Here is a 19,179-nt window from a genome sequence, read left to right on the forward strand (position 1 = left end):
GCTTATTTCTGTGAATTTGATATTTATAAAATTTTATGCTAGAGTGAATCATCCTAACTCCTAAAATGCATATCAGTCTCTTCCCTGACTAGAAAGTGTTATTACTACAGTACCTTTATCTTCATATGTGTTTCTAGGACATAGGCAATACTTGTCTGAGAGACTGGTTGAAATAGACTTTTTTCAGTTTTGAAAACTAGTTTTTATTTTAAAACTCATCAACCAGTTTTAATAGATTTAACAGTCTTATTATGTAATTGTGTGGTCTAAAGACATTAAAGATGTGCATATCGTCGACTCTTTGAGAATGTTGGTCAGACCATTGGCTTTTGAAAAGCATCATTTCACTACACTTCTCACCAAAGTGTTCCAGAAGACACCTCAAACCATGAAAGAAAATTAGTGTGACTGCCATTCAGTGGTACAACCCCTGTTCTCACAGCAGTTGTTCACAGACAAAAGCAATATTCTCTTTCTCTGGGCACAGCACTTTAGTCTCCTGACTTGTCAATCTGCAACGTCCAGCAAAAAGCCATTGACTCTCTTCCGTAGCATCCTGTCCTCAAGCCATCTTCACCATCAAGTGGCAGGACAAGATCCCTGTGATGGGTTGGGTCACAGAGACCCCCTTGGGACTGCCACCTGATGTGCTGAGACTACCTCTGAGCCTGTTTTCTCTGGCAGCTTGGGACTTCAGTACCCTGTCTTGTTGAGTCAGACACGCTAGCCTGCTACAAACACAGACCCAGGTCTGAACCGAGTCCCCCAAAAGCTGCAGGCTTAACTGAAAACAGCTTAAGAAGTGCTCCTGTCTCCAGCACCCAGATATCCAGTTCCCAATGGGGTCCAAACCCCAAAGAAATAGATTTTACTCTGTATAAAGCTTATACAGGGTAAACTCATAAATTGTTTGCCCTCTATAACACTGATAGAGAGATATGCACAGCTGTTTGCTCCTCCAGGTATTAATACTTGCTCTGGGTTAATTAATAAGCAAAAAGTGATTTTATTAAATATAAAAAGTAGGATTTAAGTGGTTACAAGTAATAACAGACAGAACAAAGTAAATTACCAAGCAAAATAAAACAAAAACACGCAAGTCTAAGCCTAATACAGTAGGAAACTAAATGCAGGTAAATCTCACCCTCAGAGATGTTCCAGGTTTCAGAGTAGCAGCTGTGTTAGTCTGTATCTGCAAAAAGAAAAGGAGTACTTGTGGCACCTTGGAGACTAACAAATTTATTTGAGCATAAGCTTTCGTGAGCTACAGCTCACTTCATCAGATGTATATCCAATAAGCTTCTTTGACAGACTAGACTCCTTCCTAGCCTGGGTCCAGCAATCACTCCGACCCCCATAGTTACTGTCCTTTGTTCCAGTTCGTTTCAGACATCTCTTTGGGGTGGAGAGGCTATCTTTTGAGCCAGCTGAAGACAAAATGAAGGGGTTTCCAGGGCCTTATATAGTCTTTCTCTTGAGTGGAAACCCCTTTGTTCTCCTGTGTAAAATCCCCTCAACAAGGTGGAGTTTGCAGTCACCTGGGCAAGTCACATGTCTATGAATGATTCAGGTTTTTGCAGGTCGACGCTATTGTTTACATGTTAGTTTGAACGTTCCCCGGAAAACTCAGATGTGGATTGGCATCTCCCAAATTCCATTGTCAGTTAAGTGTTTCTTGTTTGGGCACTTTCTGAGAGAGGACTATTCTTAAGAAGCTGACCAAATGCTTCATTGAAGTTACTTAGTATCAAACAAATACATAGCCAATATTCATAACTTCAAATACAAAAATGATACACACACAGAGACAGCATAATCATAACCAGCAAACTACAACCTTCCCATAAACACCCCATTTGGCCTCCTCTGTATAAGAACTGATGCAAGCATAGGACCCTGGTTGCAACAATGATCTACACGGTTAAAGTTTACGTCAATAACCTCACAATCCCCAACACTGAAGTCCTTGAGAGGTGCCCAATTCCTGGCATCGAAAGTATGTTTATCAGGTCTCGGTGGGTCAGACACATGATCTACATGGAGGTTTCCCGAATACCAAAAGCAGTGTTTTACAGCCAACTTGCTGTAAGGATCGATCCATCCTCAGATACAAAGACCTCTTGAAGGCCAATCTTAAAGCATGCATGATAGACATTAAAATCTGGGAATGAGTTGCACTGGATACACCCAGATGGAGAGGTCAGTGTCATGAGGCCATGTCCACTTTAGAGGAGGGGCGTGTGAAGTCTTTGCAGAAGAGAGCATGTTGTAAGGACAGTGCCTCCAACCCTCCCTTCAACAATGAGTACACTTGCAAGACACGCAACTGCATTTGGAAATCCAGGATTGGACTTGCTTCCCATATGAGAAGCCAAAAAAACCGATAAATCCAGAATGTAAGTCATTAGTAGCTGAAAACTCATCTGTTGAACTGATAGGAGAATCCATCAGAATTCATTAACAGTTTTATTGGTCTTTACTCCATTGTTTGTAAAACTTGTGGAAAAAAAGATAAAAACTACTTTTCCTAGTATGTGTACTCAAGTCCCTTAGCAACTATTTAATTTTAACTTACTGCTGGAGAAAACATAACTGTAGCTGTCTTTTGGTTTGTTGCTTGAACTACAAAGACATAGGTTTTTCACTGATGTGAGTCAGTATAACAACTCTGAAAGGTTTGCATTTCTAAAGGCTGGTGGCATTTTATCTAGAGCTTTCACAAATTTGCATAGACCCGCAGTTTGAATTTCATAATTTATTTGTTTTAAGTCAGGGGACAAACCTCAAGAACAGTAAAGCCACTTTCTCAAATTAAGAAAATATGGAAGTATTTTTCTGATTAAATTGTAGGACTGGAAGGGACCTCAAGAGGTCTTCTAGTCCAGTCCCCTGCACTCAGGGCAGGACTAAATATTATCTAGATCATTACTGACAGGTGTTTGTCTAACCTGCTCTTAAAAATCTCCAGTGATGGGGATTCCATAACACAACGCTTGTTCTGGAACTGCTAAAGAATTTTTGGCTTCCATTAGTTTCTATTGGTAGATCAAGTGAAAAAGCATAGATGGTGTGTGAGGTACATTTTTGTGTGTTTTATTATATCTTTCCTTGGCAAAGTATCTCTATAGATATTTTTTCTTTCTCCTGAGCTAAAAGTATGCACTACATGGTACCTATGTGGACAGGCCAGCATGTCAGAGACCCATCCTCTGGTCTCATGACATGTTCCTTATCCTCTTTTGTTCCTGGATTCCTCCAATATACTCTGGTCTACTCCTGTGTGATTTCCGCACTTCAGAATTGTATGGTATAGAAATACAGATGTCTCCTTCAAAGTGGATATGAAATGTTAGTGGACTTCAAAGGGAAGGATGTGTGTATTGGAAAGAAGCATTTGGCCCTTAGTTATGGGCTTTCTTTTCACTGAGGTTTATTTTCACTTCTAGTTTCAAAGGTCTGCTGTCTTTCAGTTATTCTCTCTCCTTCCCCCCACGAAGGAGAAAGTTTAGCAAATTCTTAAAGAAGAAATAGTGAAAAATATATGGTGGTGTTTTTGTTTGGTTTCCCCTCATGAGCAAATAATGGAGAATGCTGATTTGTTCACTTTCCTCTATTGGGTAGAAACCAAGCATGGAAAGTTAAAGCCTAAAAGAATAATCTTTCTAAAAGTTATCAGTGAATGAAAACAGGTTTATAATTTTGCACTCTTAACTATATCTAGCACTACTCAGCCAAGCACTATAATAGAGTTGCATATCTTGCCACCAAAATTAAACCATATCTTGCCTAAAACATAGGTACTTTCTTATAAAGCATAGTGAACGGTGCACAATAGCCTCTATCAAGTGAGAAGTATTGTATCCATTTGAAACTGAAGGGGTGGGGTATGTTAGGTAAGCAGAATGTAATTTATCTGGAGTATGGCCAGGACACTGGGGTTGAGAAAGATTCTCCTATGGAAACTGCAATGGGATTTTTAATGACCACATGCAATTTTACATTTAAACCAGTTTTATCAGAGATTATAATTTGCCTTGGAAAAGACTGAAGTGAATCTATCTTGTTCACGTACATGAGAGCAATTCCCAGCTCGTAAATATTAATGGAAACTATGACTTCACAGATTGAGCACTCATTATGAATTTAGAAATCATCTGAGTGAGATTCCAGAATATGTGATGAAAAATAATCACCCATTACCTTTCAACTCTTAAAGCTAATTACCAGGAGAAAGAGGAGACAGGTTCTGTATACTTGAAGAGTGTAATATTTATGTTAAAAGAGACATTTACAAATCATGCTGCAAATCTCGTTGTGTTACCTGTTGTTAGATACTGAACCAAAGGAGGTTTTTCAGGAAGGAAAACTGATAATAAGTGGCAAATGAAAGAAGCAAAGATTCTGTGCAAGTTACTTACAAGTTTCTGGGAACAGTCTGAATGACCATTGACCCATTGTTTAATGAAATATTTTCTAGGTGACTTATAATAACGTTGTAGATTTGTGTTTTTAGGCATTTTTAGAGATGAAAGTCAAATCTAAGGTCTTTTGTCTTGCTAAGAAGGCTCTTCAATGCAGATCTAAGAAAAAAATCATGAGACTATGGATTAGGAGATGTTGGGAGAAGCAAGACAAGGTGCTATTTCTACATTGGTTAAATTAAGTTTGCCTCCTGTATGCATTAGAAAGGAAGTTCATGTATTTAAAGTCCCCATGAATTTTTGGCTGTATTCTTGGAGGGGTTTATTTTAGACCACAGAACAAATTAATAACTTTCCCTCCCGCCCACAAGTAATTAAAACTCAGAATGTGAGGCTATGCTGTTACAGTATTATCAGCATTAGCAATGGAGACTAATAAGAATGACTCTACAGCAAACTATGGCCCGCGGGACCATCCTGTCCGGCCCCTGAGCTCCTGGCCCGAGAGGCTCGCCCCCGGCCCCTCCCCCACTGTATCCCCACCCCCGCAGCTTCAGCATGCCGTGCGGGAAGCGCTCTGGGCTGCAGGGCTACCCGCTCGTGCAGGGCAGTGCGGCAGCGTTTCTGGCTCTGGCCAGGTGGCGCGTCGGCCAGATATGCTGCTGTCAGCGGCTTGGTAAGGGGGTTGGGTAAGGTGCAGGAGGTTTCTGGGGGGCAGTCGGGACGGGGTGGTTGGATGGGGTGGAGGTTGGGGGGGGTGGTGGGGGGGGAGGTCTCGGGATGGGGTGGTCAGGGGACAAGAAGGAGGGGGGATTGGATGGGTCGGGGTTTTTGAGGGGGGCAGATAAGGGGTAGGGGCTAGGCTGTTTGGGGAGGCACAGCGTTCCCTAGCCGGCCCTCCATACAGTTTCGCACCCCGATGTGGCCCTCGGGCCAAAAACTTTGCCCACCCCTGCTCTACAGCATCCTCTTAATATTTTTCATTCCTTAGTGTCCTGTGCACCCATCATGGAGCCATGAGAATCCTCCTAATTTCTCTTGCAGTAATACATCCCTCCCCACGCTGTGGATATCTCATGTGGGGACATCATCCAAGATGACTAATACACAAGATGGCTGTGTGTGTTTGCAGCCAACCCATTGTTGCCCTGGATACAAGTGTGCAGGATGTCATGGATGCTGCTAGGCTGGGACTTGTTGTGAGCACTTTGGACTTAAACTCGCATATGTCCCAAGGGAAGGTGAAGGTTGAGAAGCTGAGGAGAAGTGCACCCCATCAGCCTAGAGGCCCAGACGGAGCAGCACAGTCCTTCCTTTCACAGAGTGGCTCTCCCCTTTTTCCCCCTCACACACACTACAGCCAACATGGCGCTTGGCCTCCAGCTCCCTTCCCAGCTGTCATAAAATCCTCCAGCTTCTTGGCCTGTTGATCCTCCAGAACTTGGTTGCTCATACTTAGGTGCATCTGCTGGCTTATTACAAAATTTTTCTTTTTATATTTCTTTTTGAAGCCACACTTTAGAAAATAAACACATGAGAACTGTGTGTAGTGAGAGTTAAGGTTTCATCAGGACCCACCCACCAACTCAAAACCCTAAAATCAAGGAAATGAAAAGTTAAGGGAAGAGTCTCCTGCACTCCTTTCCACTTTGTTTGGCTACACCACTTGATAACACACTCCATAAAGCATTTGCTTCCATCTCCAATATATATGGAAAAACAATACATACCCCAGCTTTCTCAAACTTGCCCTCAAGCGCACATTCTTGACAGTGACTTCAGATGCTCCTGTACCAATAGATTGGGAAGTTTATTCTGCCTTAATTTTGTGCTAGAGTGCAAAAAGACATTCAGAACCCCTGCTCAGACCTCTACCACTTGAGCTACATGAGTAATTGCTAGCTTCTTGTTTAGGCACTACAGAAAGACTTGACACACCCTTTCCCTGTGGGTTACACAACAGTTTGCTAGATAGCAGTAGCCTTCTGCATTAGCTATCTAATTGATCACGAATACTGGTAGAAGAATATAGGTTAGAGATAGGCTAACCAAAGCACATTGACTCTGAAAGGCAGTCTGGCTGAGTATGTAAGTTTTGGGTCTACCATGTTAGAATCCTGTGTTCTGTTCTTGAGCCTCTTGTTGTGATGTCATATAATCTATCTGCTGACTTATTTGTAAAATGGTGTGGCCGCTCAGACTTGAGTGCCTTCTGGGGTTAGGATTTATGGCCTTGGTTAATAAAATGGCTGGTGAGATTCCTGGAAATATACACTGCAGTCAGTAGAGGTGAGATTTGAGCTCATGATCGTCTCTTTTTCAGCTCATGGAACTTCCCCTAGGCTACAGGGTATTTAGAAGGGTGAGTGTGTGTGTGTTTAGTGTGGGGGGAAGAGAGGAGTATGTGTGCACATATATCCTCTTTCTCCACCTTCTCTCTCACAACATGAGTTTAATCTGAGTGGACATATTACATCTTCACTGCTAAATATGGTAGATTCATCTTGGTGCATGTAACTTTTTAGTTATGGAGAAAAATTTGAAAAATCACGACCTACTACTGTCAAGGTTCCTCCCCCATTCTGAACTCCAAGGTACAGATGTGGGGACTTGCATGAAAACCTCCTAAGCTTACTTTTACCAGCTTAGGTTAAAACGTCCCCAAGGTACAGATTAATTTTACTCTTTGCCCTTGGAATTTCCACTGCCACCACCAGACTTTAACTGGGTTTACTGTGAAACGTAGTTTGGACACGTCTTTCCCCCCAAATCCTCCCAACCTTTGCACCCCACTTCCTGGGGAAGGTTTGGTAAAAATCCTCACCAATTTGCATAGGTGACCACAGACCCAAACCCTTGATCTTAGAACAATGAAAAAGCATTCAGTTTTCTTACAAGAAGACTTTTAATAGAAGTAAAGGAATCACCTCTGTAAAATCAGGATGGTAGATACCTTACAGGGTAATTAGATTCAAAACATAGAGAATCCCTCCAGGCAAAACCTTAAGTTACAAAAAAAGACACACAGACAGGAATATTCATTCTGTTCAGCACAGCTCTTTTCTCAGCCACTTAAAGAAATCATAATCTAACACATACCTAGCTAGATTACTTACTAAAAGTTCTAAGTCTCCATTGAAGGGTTTGCATCCTTGGTCTGTTCCCGGCAAAGATATCACACAGACAGACAAAAGCCTTTTCCCACCCCTCCAGATTCGAAAGTATCTTGTCTCCTCATTGGTCATTTTGGGTCAGGTGCTGGTGGGGTTACCTTAGCTTCTTAACCCTTTACAAGTGAAAGGATTTTGCCTCTGGCCAGAAGGGATTTTATAGCACTGTATACAGAAAAGTGATTACCCTTCCCTTTATATTTATGACAGGGCTCATTCAATGAGAGCACATGCAATGTCACTAGTGTTCATCAATGACATTTCCATATTGGATATTTGCAGGGCCACCACATGATTGTCGATACATACATTTATGATCACCGCTTCTTCCAGAGCGGACGCTAATGTTGGAAGAACAGTCCTACGATCCTTACTCAGATAGACTCCAAGCCCCACCTCCGGATGGGGGGGTACTGCTCACAAGTCACCTACTTGGAATACACATTTGCATCTACTCGAAGAAGAAGTGGTCACTTACTGTAACTATAGTTCTTCGAGATGTGAGGCAGTCGTATTCCATGACCCACCCTCCGTCCCCTCTGCATCAGAGTCTTCCCCAGGATGTCCGGTGCAAAGGAACTGATGGGGGTTCCAAGCCCATTCCCTTCCACCTTATATGCCCCCTTGCCTCTGTTTGCTGGAAGTTGGGGATGGATTATATGATGATTACCTGTTCCATTCATTCCCTCTGAAGCACCTGACTTTGGCCACTGTCAGAAGACAAGATGCTGGACTAGATGGACCTTTGGTTTGACTCAGTATGGCCATTCTTATGTTCTTATTCTGCTTTATTTAGCTTGCCTAGGGTTCACCTCAGGTTCAGCTAGGTGTAGCCCAAATTGTAGAATTACTGGTGTGCTCCTTACCTTTTGTCTTGTCTTTTAAACTGACTTTCTGGAAGGAGATCACCAATCTGAAGAAGCCCTGCCTTGGTGTTAACCTATAGTTGCTTCGAGATAAGTAAAAGCTCTATCTGGGGCTGAGAAAGAAGGGGCTGCTGGGAGGAGGCACCAAAAGCTCAGCAAACAGGTAGAGGTGGAGTTACCTGCAACAAAGAGGAGCACTGGTCCAGATTTCAGACTTGTGATCTTCTCTGCAGACATTCACTGTGCAAGCTGAGACCAAATTCTCAACAATGAAAGGTCAATTTAAAGGAGCAGGGCTGTTGGCTAATTGAATCATATTTTACAGGTTTAAAAACTCATTAACATCTTAAAGCAATAAAAATGCAAAGTTTTCTAGAAATACAAGGAAAAATGTTGTCCGGACAGGTCAATTCCTGTGATAAATGGGAAGGAAAGTAAAGTTGCCATATCAAAACTTTTGTTTTGGTACACTCAAGAATATCAGTTCAGTTTTCTTGTTGCTTCTAGTCAGGGTACGGATTCTCAGTTCAAATTCAACATTATTTGGCATGGCAATAGACTAACATAGAATCCTAGAAATGTAGGTCTGGACGGAACCTTGAGAGGTCATCCAGTCCAGCCCCCTACACTGAAGGAAGACTAATTGTTCCTAACACATCCGTGGCAGATGTTTGTCTAACGTGTTCTTAAAGCCCTCCAGTGATCGGGATTCTACAATCTCCCTTGGAAGCCTATGCTAGTGTTTAAATATTCTTATAGTTAAAAAGTTTTTCTTAATATCTAACCTAAATCTCACTTGCTGTAGATTAAGCTGATTATTTCTCATCCTATTTTCAGTGGACGTGGAGAACAATTGATCACTTTCTTCTTTATAACAACCCTTAACATATTTGAAGAGGTTATCAGGTGCCCTCCCCACCCCCCCCCCCCCTTTTCTTAGGACTTATTATGCCAGTTTTTAAACCTTCCATCATAGTTCAGGTTTTCTAAACCTTTTACCATTTTTGTTGCTTTCCTCTGGATTCTTTCAAGTTTGTCTACATATTTTCTAAAGTGTGCTGACCAGAACTGGACGTAATACTCTAGCTGAGACTTCACCAGTGCCAAGTGGAACAATTACATACGATAGTCCTGTGAATACATCCCAGAATATTAGCCTTTTTTGTGAGTGCATCACATCATTGACTCACATTCAGTTTGTGATCCTCTATAATCCCCTTTTCAGCAGTACTACCACCAAGGTAATTATTTTCCATTTTGTAATTATGCATTTGATTTTTCCTCCCTAAGTGTAGTACTTTGTACGTGTCTTTATAGAATTTCATCTAGTTGATTTTAGACAAATTCTCCTCCAATTTGTTAGTCGTTCTGAATTCTTACCTTGTCTTCCAAAGTGGTTGGAGCCCTTCTCAGCTTGGTGTTGTCTACAGATGTTATAAGCATATTCTACACTGCGTTATCCAAGTCCTTAATGAAAACATTGACTGGTACTGGACCCAGCATAGACCCCTGCAGGACCCCACTAGATCGATCCCCCTAATTTGACAGAGATCCATTGTAACTACTCTTTCCATATGGTCTTTCAACTAGTTTTGCACCCACCTTACGGTAAGTGTACCCCATATTTCATTGGGATTCCAAGTTAGTAACCCAAGGTTAATGTACAGTTTTATATTGAACAAACAATTTGTTTTAATATTTAGTCAAGCTTGTAGTTAAACTCCCAAGATGTGTGGGGTTCTTCCTAGCACAAAAGTCAGCACTTGTCAGAATATACTACCTAATTTTTTTCTTTAGAGCATGAAAAATCCTTGTCTGGTGTTCCTTGTTCTTTGGAATTACAATACTGGAAAGTCACTAGTTACATCTGTACTTGTGTGCATATATAGGCATTTGTTTTTGCAAGTTTGAGATATTTCTAGTGTCCTCTATAATTTAGGAAGTTTAGAGTTACTAAAATAGAATGAGTCACATTGATATTTTTTTTCTTTTTGGTAAATATTTGGCTATTTTTAAGAGATGCTTTGCCAAGATATGTCCCTGGAGGTTGTTATCTTAATTTTTGTTTTGAATAATCTAAACAGCTAGTTTAAATGTCAGGAATCCCTTGGAAAGCACAGAGTATAGTACAATGAACCCTCTGACTGTGTCTGATTTTCAGGAACAAGCTGTTAGAATTTTAAGATTTATCAGGTGGTACTGTTTACATGTATCTGTTGCTCCGCCTTATTGTTAAGCAGCCAGAAATACATTCAATGAGTGCTTCACAACAAGAAACCTCTTTATGTGAACTTTGTGTTCATCTCAAAGAGAAGGAGGCCGATTTACTACCACTTGGAGGTACTAGAGATTGAAATGAAATAAATGTTGGTCTGTCTTGCACATTTTATTTACTAATCTGAGGGAATTATATAGAAAGCTTTTTTATTGGTGTTTCTTAGTAGCTTTGAGATAGTTAAAGTCATTTTAATGTTTTTAAATAAATGCTGTAACTCGCCTAAAAGATGAAGCACAAACAACTAATTGCAAATAGTCCAGTTCATTACTACTTAATATGGTAGTAACAAACCTCCTTTTTCATATTTGTAAGAGCTCCCTTGCCTGCTCTGCTGCTGCCTAACATATTGAAAGAACTCACAAGACAGGCAGTCTACCCCTTAAAACAACATAAAGTACTGAAATATAGACATAATTTTGAAAGTAAACCTGTTTTTTGTGAGCAGGCATATAACATTTTCTTAACGCCTTTGCACCGAATACACTAATAGCGTTCAAAATGCTCTGTTTTTGCTGCTGCTAACCAATGAAGATTTTCAATCTCTCTTTTATGATGGAGGTTGTTCTTCAGAGTTGGTGCTTCCTCTGTTGTGGCAGATGCATACATCTCTGAAACTTATCACTATCTACATATATGATTTTCCTTGCCTGCCTTCTGTTTTATAAAATGTTCTAGAGCTATTGGTGATATCAAGAACCATAAATTACTGATGAGCAGTTTTTGGTATCACCCAAACAATAATTAAAAGCACTTTAGAATATTAAGGAGGCTCAGGCATTGGAGGCTTAATTAATAATACAAAAATAACTTTTTCTGGTGCTTTATAGAGGTGGGGCCTGAACTGTAAATAGGGCTCCAGATCCAAACTTCTTCCCTAGGATTGTAGGTTGTTGGATCCGTAGTTATGATCCTTTAGGGTACTGTATGCCAACATTCAACTAAGTGGTTCTGTGGGCTGTGTGTAGAATTATCCCCTTTTCTGAAAAATTCTCTGGAGTCTGAGAGAAAGAACAGGTATAGGCTGTTTAACTAAGCACGTGTCTGAATTGAACCCTTTTCCTAAAGAGGCTATGTCAAATTCTGTAATATATTTAGACCAATGATCAGTTGGGGCTTATAGAATGTAAATGGAAAGAAATTAAAATAGGAATTATTTAACCTTATGCTACACCTATATCAAATAAATGTGCAACAATCTAATACAAGCAATTTGCATTGTAGAATCTGGTGTCCATGTGTTTTGATATCCCTTGTTAGGGCTCTACCCTACGGACAGTTTTACTAATTACACTGTAAACTATACTTTAAAAAGTAATTTTTAATTGAGTTCTTGTAGTAGAAAGTTATAACAACAGATATGACATTGGAATGATGGATTGTAACTATTTTAGAACATTAAGTAATGCCAGTTAAATGAGTGTTTTGTGAATGGTTCAAGTGACCTTCATTAAAACTTTAACTCACAGTGACTGGAATTCCTTCAGCTTTACTGCTTAGAGTAACTATTAACATATTTGTAACAGTTGTTAAATAGATGTTTTAGAGTTCTTATAAATCTTCTGGGGCTTGTAAATGGCTTTAGGTCTATATATTGGGATTAAACAAACTGCTCTGAATTACATTAGATTGACTACATCACATAGCCTGACACAAAAACTGTCCTAGTGGCATGCTTGTGGTCACAGTAGAGCTTGAGATAAATCTTTAAAGCCTATCCTTTGTCCTATCTACATTGTATATAACATAAATTGTTATGATGTAATTTTAGATTGTTGCATTAAATGTGTAATAAATAATACTTGACAAAGTCAAATGATTTGAGAGGTAGTATGATTTATTAACATTTGTAATTCAAGATTTTAAGGTCTTTGGGGTCAAGGACCCAGCAGGAGAAGTTTTATTTTTTCTAAGGGACAAAATGGGAAAATAATAATTTAGATTATCGTTAGTTTTTAATTGTTCCCCTCCTCTTAAGTATGTGTTCATTTAAAAAAAAAAAACAAATTGTAAGGTTTCTTCCTTTTAAGGAAGCTATAAGAACCCTACATGGAATTTTCCCCTAAATACTTAAAGCCTATCCATTATTCTGTTTATAGTACTGCTGCCTCATTAATAGCATATATATATTTTATAACATTTTATGCTGAAATGATTTTACTCTCAAAAATATTATCAGGAAAAAGTAGAAATTGGTTTTCATTTCCTGTTCAGGTTAAGTAGCTTATTTTAATGTTCATATTGTGATGGTTTTCTTGATGTAATGGCAATAGGCTAGGTCCATAAAATTGTATTTTTTTGTTTGTTTGTTTGTTTCAGAACCCTGTCAAGAAAATTCCAGACTCTCATGAAATTACACTCCTGCACGGGACCAAAACAGTAAGTGATAACTCCTAGACTTTTTATATTCTAATGGATTTCTCCAGAACTTTTGAACCACTTATGACAAATGAGATAAATATATATTTGGTTGCAACAGCAGTAAAGCTAAAAATGAAATACAGTAGGAAAAGGTGAGTAACTTCTGGGCAGCCACCAGTGCCTATACAAAGTTCCTTTCTGGACTCTGCAGTTATGAAGATAAGCAACAAAAGAACTGATATTTGGAGGCGAAGATGGAGGTCATTAAGAATGATGGGTGCAAAGTCCTTTCTTAAAAAAAAAAAAAAAAAAAAAAAGTCCTCAAGTGTCTTGGAGGGGTGGCTGCTGATATTTGTAGTTTGTGGCTGCGGATAAATCCTTAACTGGAAAACTGGATCATAAGAACAGAATCCTGTTGGGAAATAATTTAAGCTCCTCCGATCAACTATTTTCCAAAAGGATTAGGAGAAAAGCAAATGAAGAAGTCCATGTCAGATGGGCAGGATCCCCTGGAAGAATAACATGAGGGGGAAAGGAATCCAGGAGAGCTGGCTGTATTTTAAAGAATCCTTATTAAGGTTACAGGGACAAACTATCCCCACGTGTAGAAAGAATAGTAAATATGGCAGGCGACCAGCTTGGCTTAACAGTGAAATCCTTGCTGATCTTAAACACAAAAAAGAGGCTTACAAGAAGTGGAAGATTGGACAAATGACTAGGGAAGAGTATAATAATATTGCTCGGGCATGCAGGAGTGAAATCAGGAAGGCCAAATGACACTTGGAGTTGCAGCTAGCAAGAGACGTTAAAAGTAACAAGAAGGGTTTCTTCAGGTATGTTAGCAACAAGAAGAAAAGTCAAGGAAAGCGTGGGCCCCTTACTGAATGAGGGAGGCAACCTAGTGACAGAGGATGTGGAAAAAGCTAATGTACTCAATGCTTTTTTTGCCTCTGTCTTCATGAACAAGGTCAGCTCCCAGACTACTGCACTGGGCAGCACAGCATGGGGAGGAGGTGAAGAAAGAAGTGGTTCGGGACCATTTAGAAAGGCTGGATGAGCACAAGTCCATGGGGCCGGATGCACTGCAACCGAGAGTGCTCAAGGAGTTGGAGGATGTGATTGCAGAGCCATTGGCCATTATCTTTGAAAACTCATGGCAATTGGGGGAAGTCCCGGACAACTGGAAAAAGGCTAATGTAGTGCCCATCTTTAAAAAAGGGAAGAAGGAGGATCCTGGGAACTACAGGCCGGTCAGCCTCACCTCAGTCCCTGGAAAAATCATGGAGCAGGTCCTCAAGGAATCAATTCTGAAGCACTTAGAGGAGAGGAAAATGATGAGGAACAGTCAGCATGGGTTCACCAAGGGCAAGTCGTGTCTGACTAATTGCCTTCTATGACTAGATAGCTGGCTCTGTGGATGAGGGGAAAGCGGTGGACATGTTGTTCCTTGACTTTAGCAAAGCTTTTGACACGGTCTCCCACAGTATTCTTGCCAGCAAGTTAAAGAAATATGGGCTGGATGAATGGACTATAAGGTGGAATAGAAAGTTGGCTAGATTGTCGGGCTCAACGGGTAGTGATCAATGGCTCCATGTCTAGTTGGCAGCTGGTATCAAGTGGAGTGCCCCAAGGGTTGGTCCTGGGGCCGGTTTTGTTCAATATCTTCATAATTGATCTGGAGGATGGTGTGGATTGCACCCTCAGCAAGTTTGCAGATGACACTAAACTGGGAGGAGAGGTAGATACGCTGGAGGTTAGGGATAGGATACAGAGGGACCTAGATAAATTGGAGGATTGGGCCAAAAGAAATCTGAAGAGGTTCAACAAGGACAAGTGCAGAGTCCTGCACTTAGGACGGAAGAATCCAATGCACCGCTACAGACTAGGGACCGAATGGCTCGGCAGCAGTTCTGCAGAAAAGGACCTAGGGGTTACAGTGGACGAGAAGCTGAATATGAGTCAACAGTGTGCCCTTGTTGCTAAGAAGGTCAATGGCATTTTGGGATTTATATGTAGGGGCATTGCCAGCAGATCGAGGGACGTGATCGTTCCCCTCTATTCAACATTGGTGAGGCCTCATCTGGAGTACTGTGTTCAGTTTTGGGCTCCACATAACAAGAAGGATGTGGAAAAATTGGAAAGAGTCCAGCGGAGGGCAACAAAAATGATTAGGGGACTGGAACACATGACTTATGAGGAGAGGCTGAGGGAACTGGGATTGTTTAGTCTGTAGAAGAGAAGAATGAGGGGGGATTTGATAGCTGCTTTGAACTACCTGAAAGGGGGTTCCAAAGAGGTTGGATCTAGACTGTTCTCAGTGGTAGCTGATGACAGAACAAGGAGTAATTGTCTTAAGTTGCAGTGGGGGAGGTTTAGGTTGGATATTAGGAAAATCTTTTTCACTGGGAGGGTGGTGAAACACTAGAATGCGTTACCTAGGGAGGTGGTGGAATCTCCTTCCTTAGATATTTTTAAAGTCAGGCTTGACAAAGCCCTGGCTGGGATGATTTAGTTGGGGATTGGTCCTGCTTTGAGCAGGGGGTTGGACTAGATGACCTCCTGAGGTCCCTTCCAACCCTGATATTCTATGATTCTATGAACCCACAATTCTTGATATTCATGTGGGGGTCATTCACAACTCCAGAAGAATTCAAAGTTTCTGCCCGAGAAGAAAACAAAAATTAGAGGTAATATCAAAATTTTAACTGATGCGACAATCCAAGTCCCAATAATGATGTCCTTTTGCACATTTATCATACCATTCACAAGAGAACCCTCTCGAGTGAACCTTAGGACATGTGCAGTTTTTTACCTTTCAAGATGTGCAGTGAATGAAGCAAGAGGCTCGTTTTCTCCTGCAGACTTCCTACAGATTCTTCCCCTCAAGGAGGATGACTATTTTGCCAAATTTCATCTTTTTCCTCAGTTTAATACAGGAGCTGTTTAATAAATTCCAAAACAAACACATAAGTAAATATAAACATTGCAGAAATTATTTTGAAATTGAAAGTGTATCCCTCCTCATATTCAAAGAAGGCTGAACCATCTTGGTTCAAACTTAAAAAAAGAAAAATTACCTTCTCATGGAAAATTTCTGACTGATAGATGAAAGTTAAGAGCAAATGAAAATTGGAAGGTGGGGGCAAGGAGATTACAGTGGAAATGCGAATACAAACATAACATTAGTGGCTAATAATTATTAACCTCTAAAGTGACCGTGAACTCTCAGTGTGATACTGTGTCCAAAAGGGCAAATGTGATCCTTTGATCTGTAAACAGGAGAATCTTGTGCAGGAGTAGGAGATTTTACCTCTGTGTTTGGCACTGGTGTTACCACTGGTGGAATACAGTCTTCAGTTCTGGTGTCCACAATTCAAGAAGGATATTTATATATTGGAGATGGTTCAGAGAAGAGCCACAACAGTGATTAAAGGACTAGAAAATATGCCTTATAGTGGCAGTAAATCTATTTAGCTTAATAAAGAGAAAGTTAAGAGGAGACTTGATTAGTCTATAAGTACACTAGAACCTCAGAGTTAGAAACACCAGAGTTACCAACTAAACAGTAAACCACACGCCTCATTTGGAACTGCAAGTACACAATCAGGCAGCAGCAGAGTCTAAAATAAAAAAGGGAGGGGGAGACAAATACAGTACAGTACTGTGTTAAACGTAAACTACTAAAAAAATAAAGGGAAAGCAGTATTTTTTCTTCTTCATAGTAAATCTTCAAAGCTGTTCTAAGTCAGTGTTCAGTTCTTCTTCCAGTGCTTGCTCATATCCATTCCCTGTCAGGTGTGCGCGCACCGCATTTATCGTTGCCAGAGATATTTTCCCCTGATGTATCTGTAGGTCCGGGTCTAGTGCCCTGGAGACTCGCACTCATGTGCCGGTATAAGGGGCGCCACCTAAGTGACATCACCCTGCCTATGCGCCAGACTTCAATGCAGGTCCATCTAGGGAGCTTGGCTCTCAGGGCAGTTGCTGCTTCAATGGCAGTATTGGAACCCGTGGGGGTTCCTAGCGGTGCCTGGGCCATTCTCTCAGCCGCTGTCTTCAGCGGTCTCCGAAAGGCCACGGGTTCCACCCCCACCTAAACCAGTTTCAGGGGCTGACTCGGACTCCAACCACAGCAGCAAGACCCCAGTGGTTCCACCGGAAGAGGCAACCCATCATGAGGCAACCCAGTCCCTACGGTAGTGGTGGCATCTTCCTCCTCCTCATTCCCCGATGAAGTGGTTTCAGGCTCCACAAACCCGCTGCCTCTGGAGGCCTTTAGGGCTCATCAGGATCTCTTTAAAAGATTCACTACCAACCTCGGGCTGGAGGCAGAGGAATTGAAGGAGCCCGCGGACAGCCTATTTGATGATATCTTGGCTGCAGTGGGGCCCTCTAAAGTGGCCTTGCCAGTTCATGAGGGGGTGGTAAAGCTGGTCAAGGTGCTCTGGCAGACACCAGCGTCTCTGCCACCAATATCTAAAAAAGTGGAGAAAACATACTGTGACGGGTTGAGTCACAAAGACCCACTTGTGACTGCCACCTGATGTGTTGAGGCTACCTCTGAGCCCATTTTCCCTGGCAGCTTGGGACTTCAGTACCCTGTCTTGTTGAGCTTCAGTACCCTCAGAGCTTTTGGGGGACGTGGTTCAGACCTGGGTCTGTGTTTGTAGCAGGCTAGCATGTCTGGCTTGACAAGGCAAGGGTTCTCTTTCTGATGTCTTCCTGCTCTCATGGAAGGATGACCTGCTGTACACCTTCCCAATTATTCCCCTGAAGATCAAAGAGAACAAGGTGAGCATTATCGTGATCGCCCTAGCGTGGTCGCGTCAACATTGCGCGTCTGTCATGCTTCTAGATCTCACAGTGGCAGCCCCGTGAATGAACCTGTAGGCTGGACCTAATCTTGCAAGATTGCAGATAGCTTCTTCATCTGAACCTCACCTCCCTGCACCTGACAGCATGGCTGCTGCATGGTTAAATCCGGACGCACAGGCCTGTTCGGAAAAAGTACAGTAGGTCTTGCTCGGTAGCAAGAAACCCTCTACTAGAGCTACCTACCAGGCCAAGTGGAGGCGCTTGTCGTGCTCAGCAGTCGAGCGGCGCCTTTGCCTGACTCAAGCTTCTCTGCAGTATTAGACTATTTACTTGGTCTGAAGCACCAAGGCCTATCATTATCATTGCTCCAGGTCCACTTGGTAGCCATCTCAGTATTCCACCCACCAATTCAAGGCACATGGATCTTTTCCCATGAGATGACAAGGAGGCTCATCACATGATGGAAAGTTCCCAACCCAATTCCTCTGTGGGATTTAAACTTTGTCCTAGCCATACTCATTGGCTCCCTTTTCAAGCTCATGGCATGTGACTCCCTGCTTATCCTCTCATGGAAGGTTGCCTTCCTAGTGGCAGTTACTTCCGCCAGAAGAGTTTCAGAACTTCAAGCCTGGACTTCAGATCCTCCTTACGCTGTCATCTACAAAGGTAAGGTCCAGTTGCGCTTCCAGCCCAAGGTGATGTCACAGTTTCATAGCAACCAGGACATCTTTTGCCCACTGTCCTTGCAAAACTGCACAGAATGGGCAGAGAGGTGTCTGTCTTCTTTGGATGGTAGAGGGCCCTGGTTTTTTATATTGACAGGACGAAGCCCTTCTGCAAGTTGACGCAGCTTTTCTTGGCTGTGGCAGATAGAATGAAAGGGCACACTGTGTCTTCCCAGAGGATATCATCCTGTATCACAGCCTGCATCTAGGATTCTTACAAGCAGGCAAAGGTGCCGCCTGTAGCTGTCATAAAGGCCCATTCTGCAACAGCGCAAGCATTCTCAGCAGTGTTCCTCGCGCAAATATCAATCAAGGACATCTGCAGGGCTGCAACATGGTCATCAGTTCTTACCTTTGTGGCCCACTGTGCCATTACCCAACAGGTCCAAGATGCCAGTTTCAGAAGAGCTATGTTGCAAGCAGCACATCTGTAACTCCTGGCCCACTTCCAAGGGCATTGCTTGTGAGTCACCTGACATGGAGTGGACATGAGCAAGTGCTCAAAGAAGAAACGTTTTAGAGTAGCAGCCGTGTTTGTCAGTATCT

At 41.8% G+C, this 19,179-nt stretch overlaps 1 protein-coding gene across 3 annotated transcripts in view; it reads left to right on the plus strand.

Moving 5' to 3' along the window:
- Positions 1-19,179, plus strand: part of WDR70 (WD repeat domain 70) — a 271,958-nt gene that overhangs the window by 71,229 nt on the left and 181,550 nt on the right. For 2 of the 3 annotated variants that reach the window (XM_073343799.1, XM_073343801.1), the window contains exon 6: positions 13,052-13,111. The exons of the other annotated variant lie outside the window; for it this stretch is intronic. In XM_073343799.1, the coding sequence (XP_073199900.1) occupies positions 13,052-13,111 (60 nt within the window). The remainder of the gene's footprint in view (positions 1-13,051; positions 13,112-19,179) is intronic. 3 annotated transcript variants of the gene reach the window in all.

The sequence above is a fragment of the Lepidochelys kempii genome, chromosome 5, assembly GCF_965140265.1.
Source record: "Lepidochelys kempii isolate rLepKem1 chromosome 5, rLepKem1.hap2, whole genome shotgun sequence".
NCBI classification, from domain to species: domain Eukaryota; kingdom Metazoa; phylum Chordata; order Testudines; family Cheloniidae; genus Lepidochelys; species Lepidochelys kempii.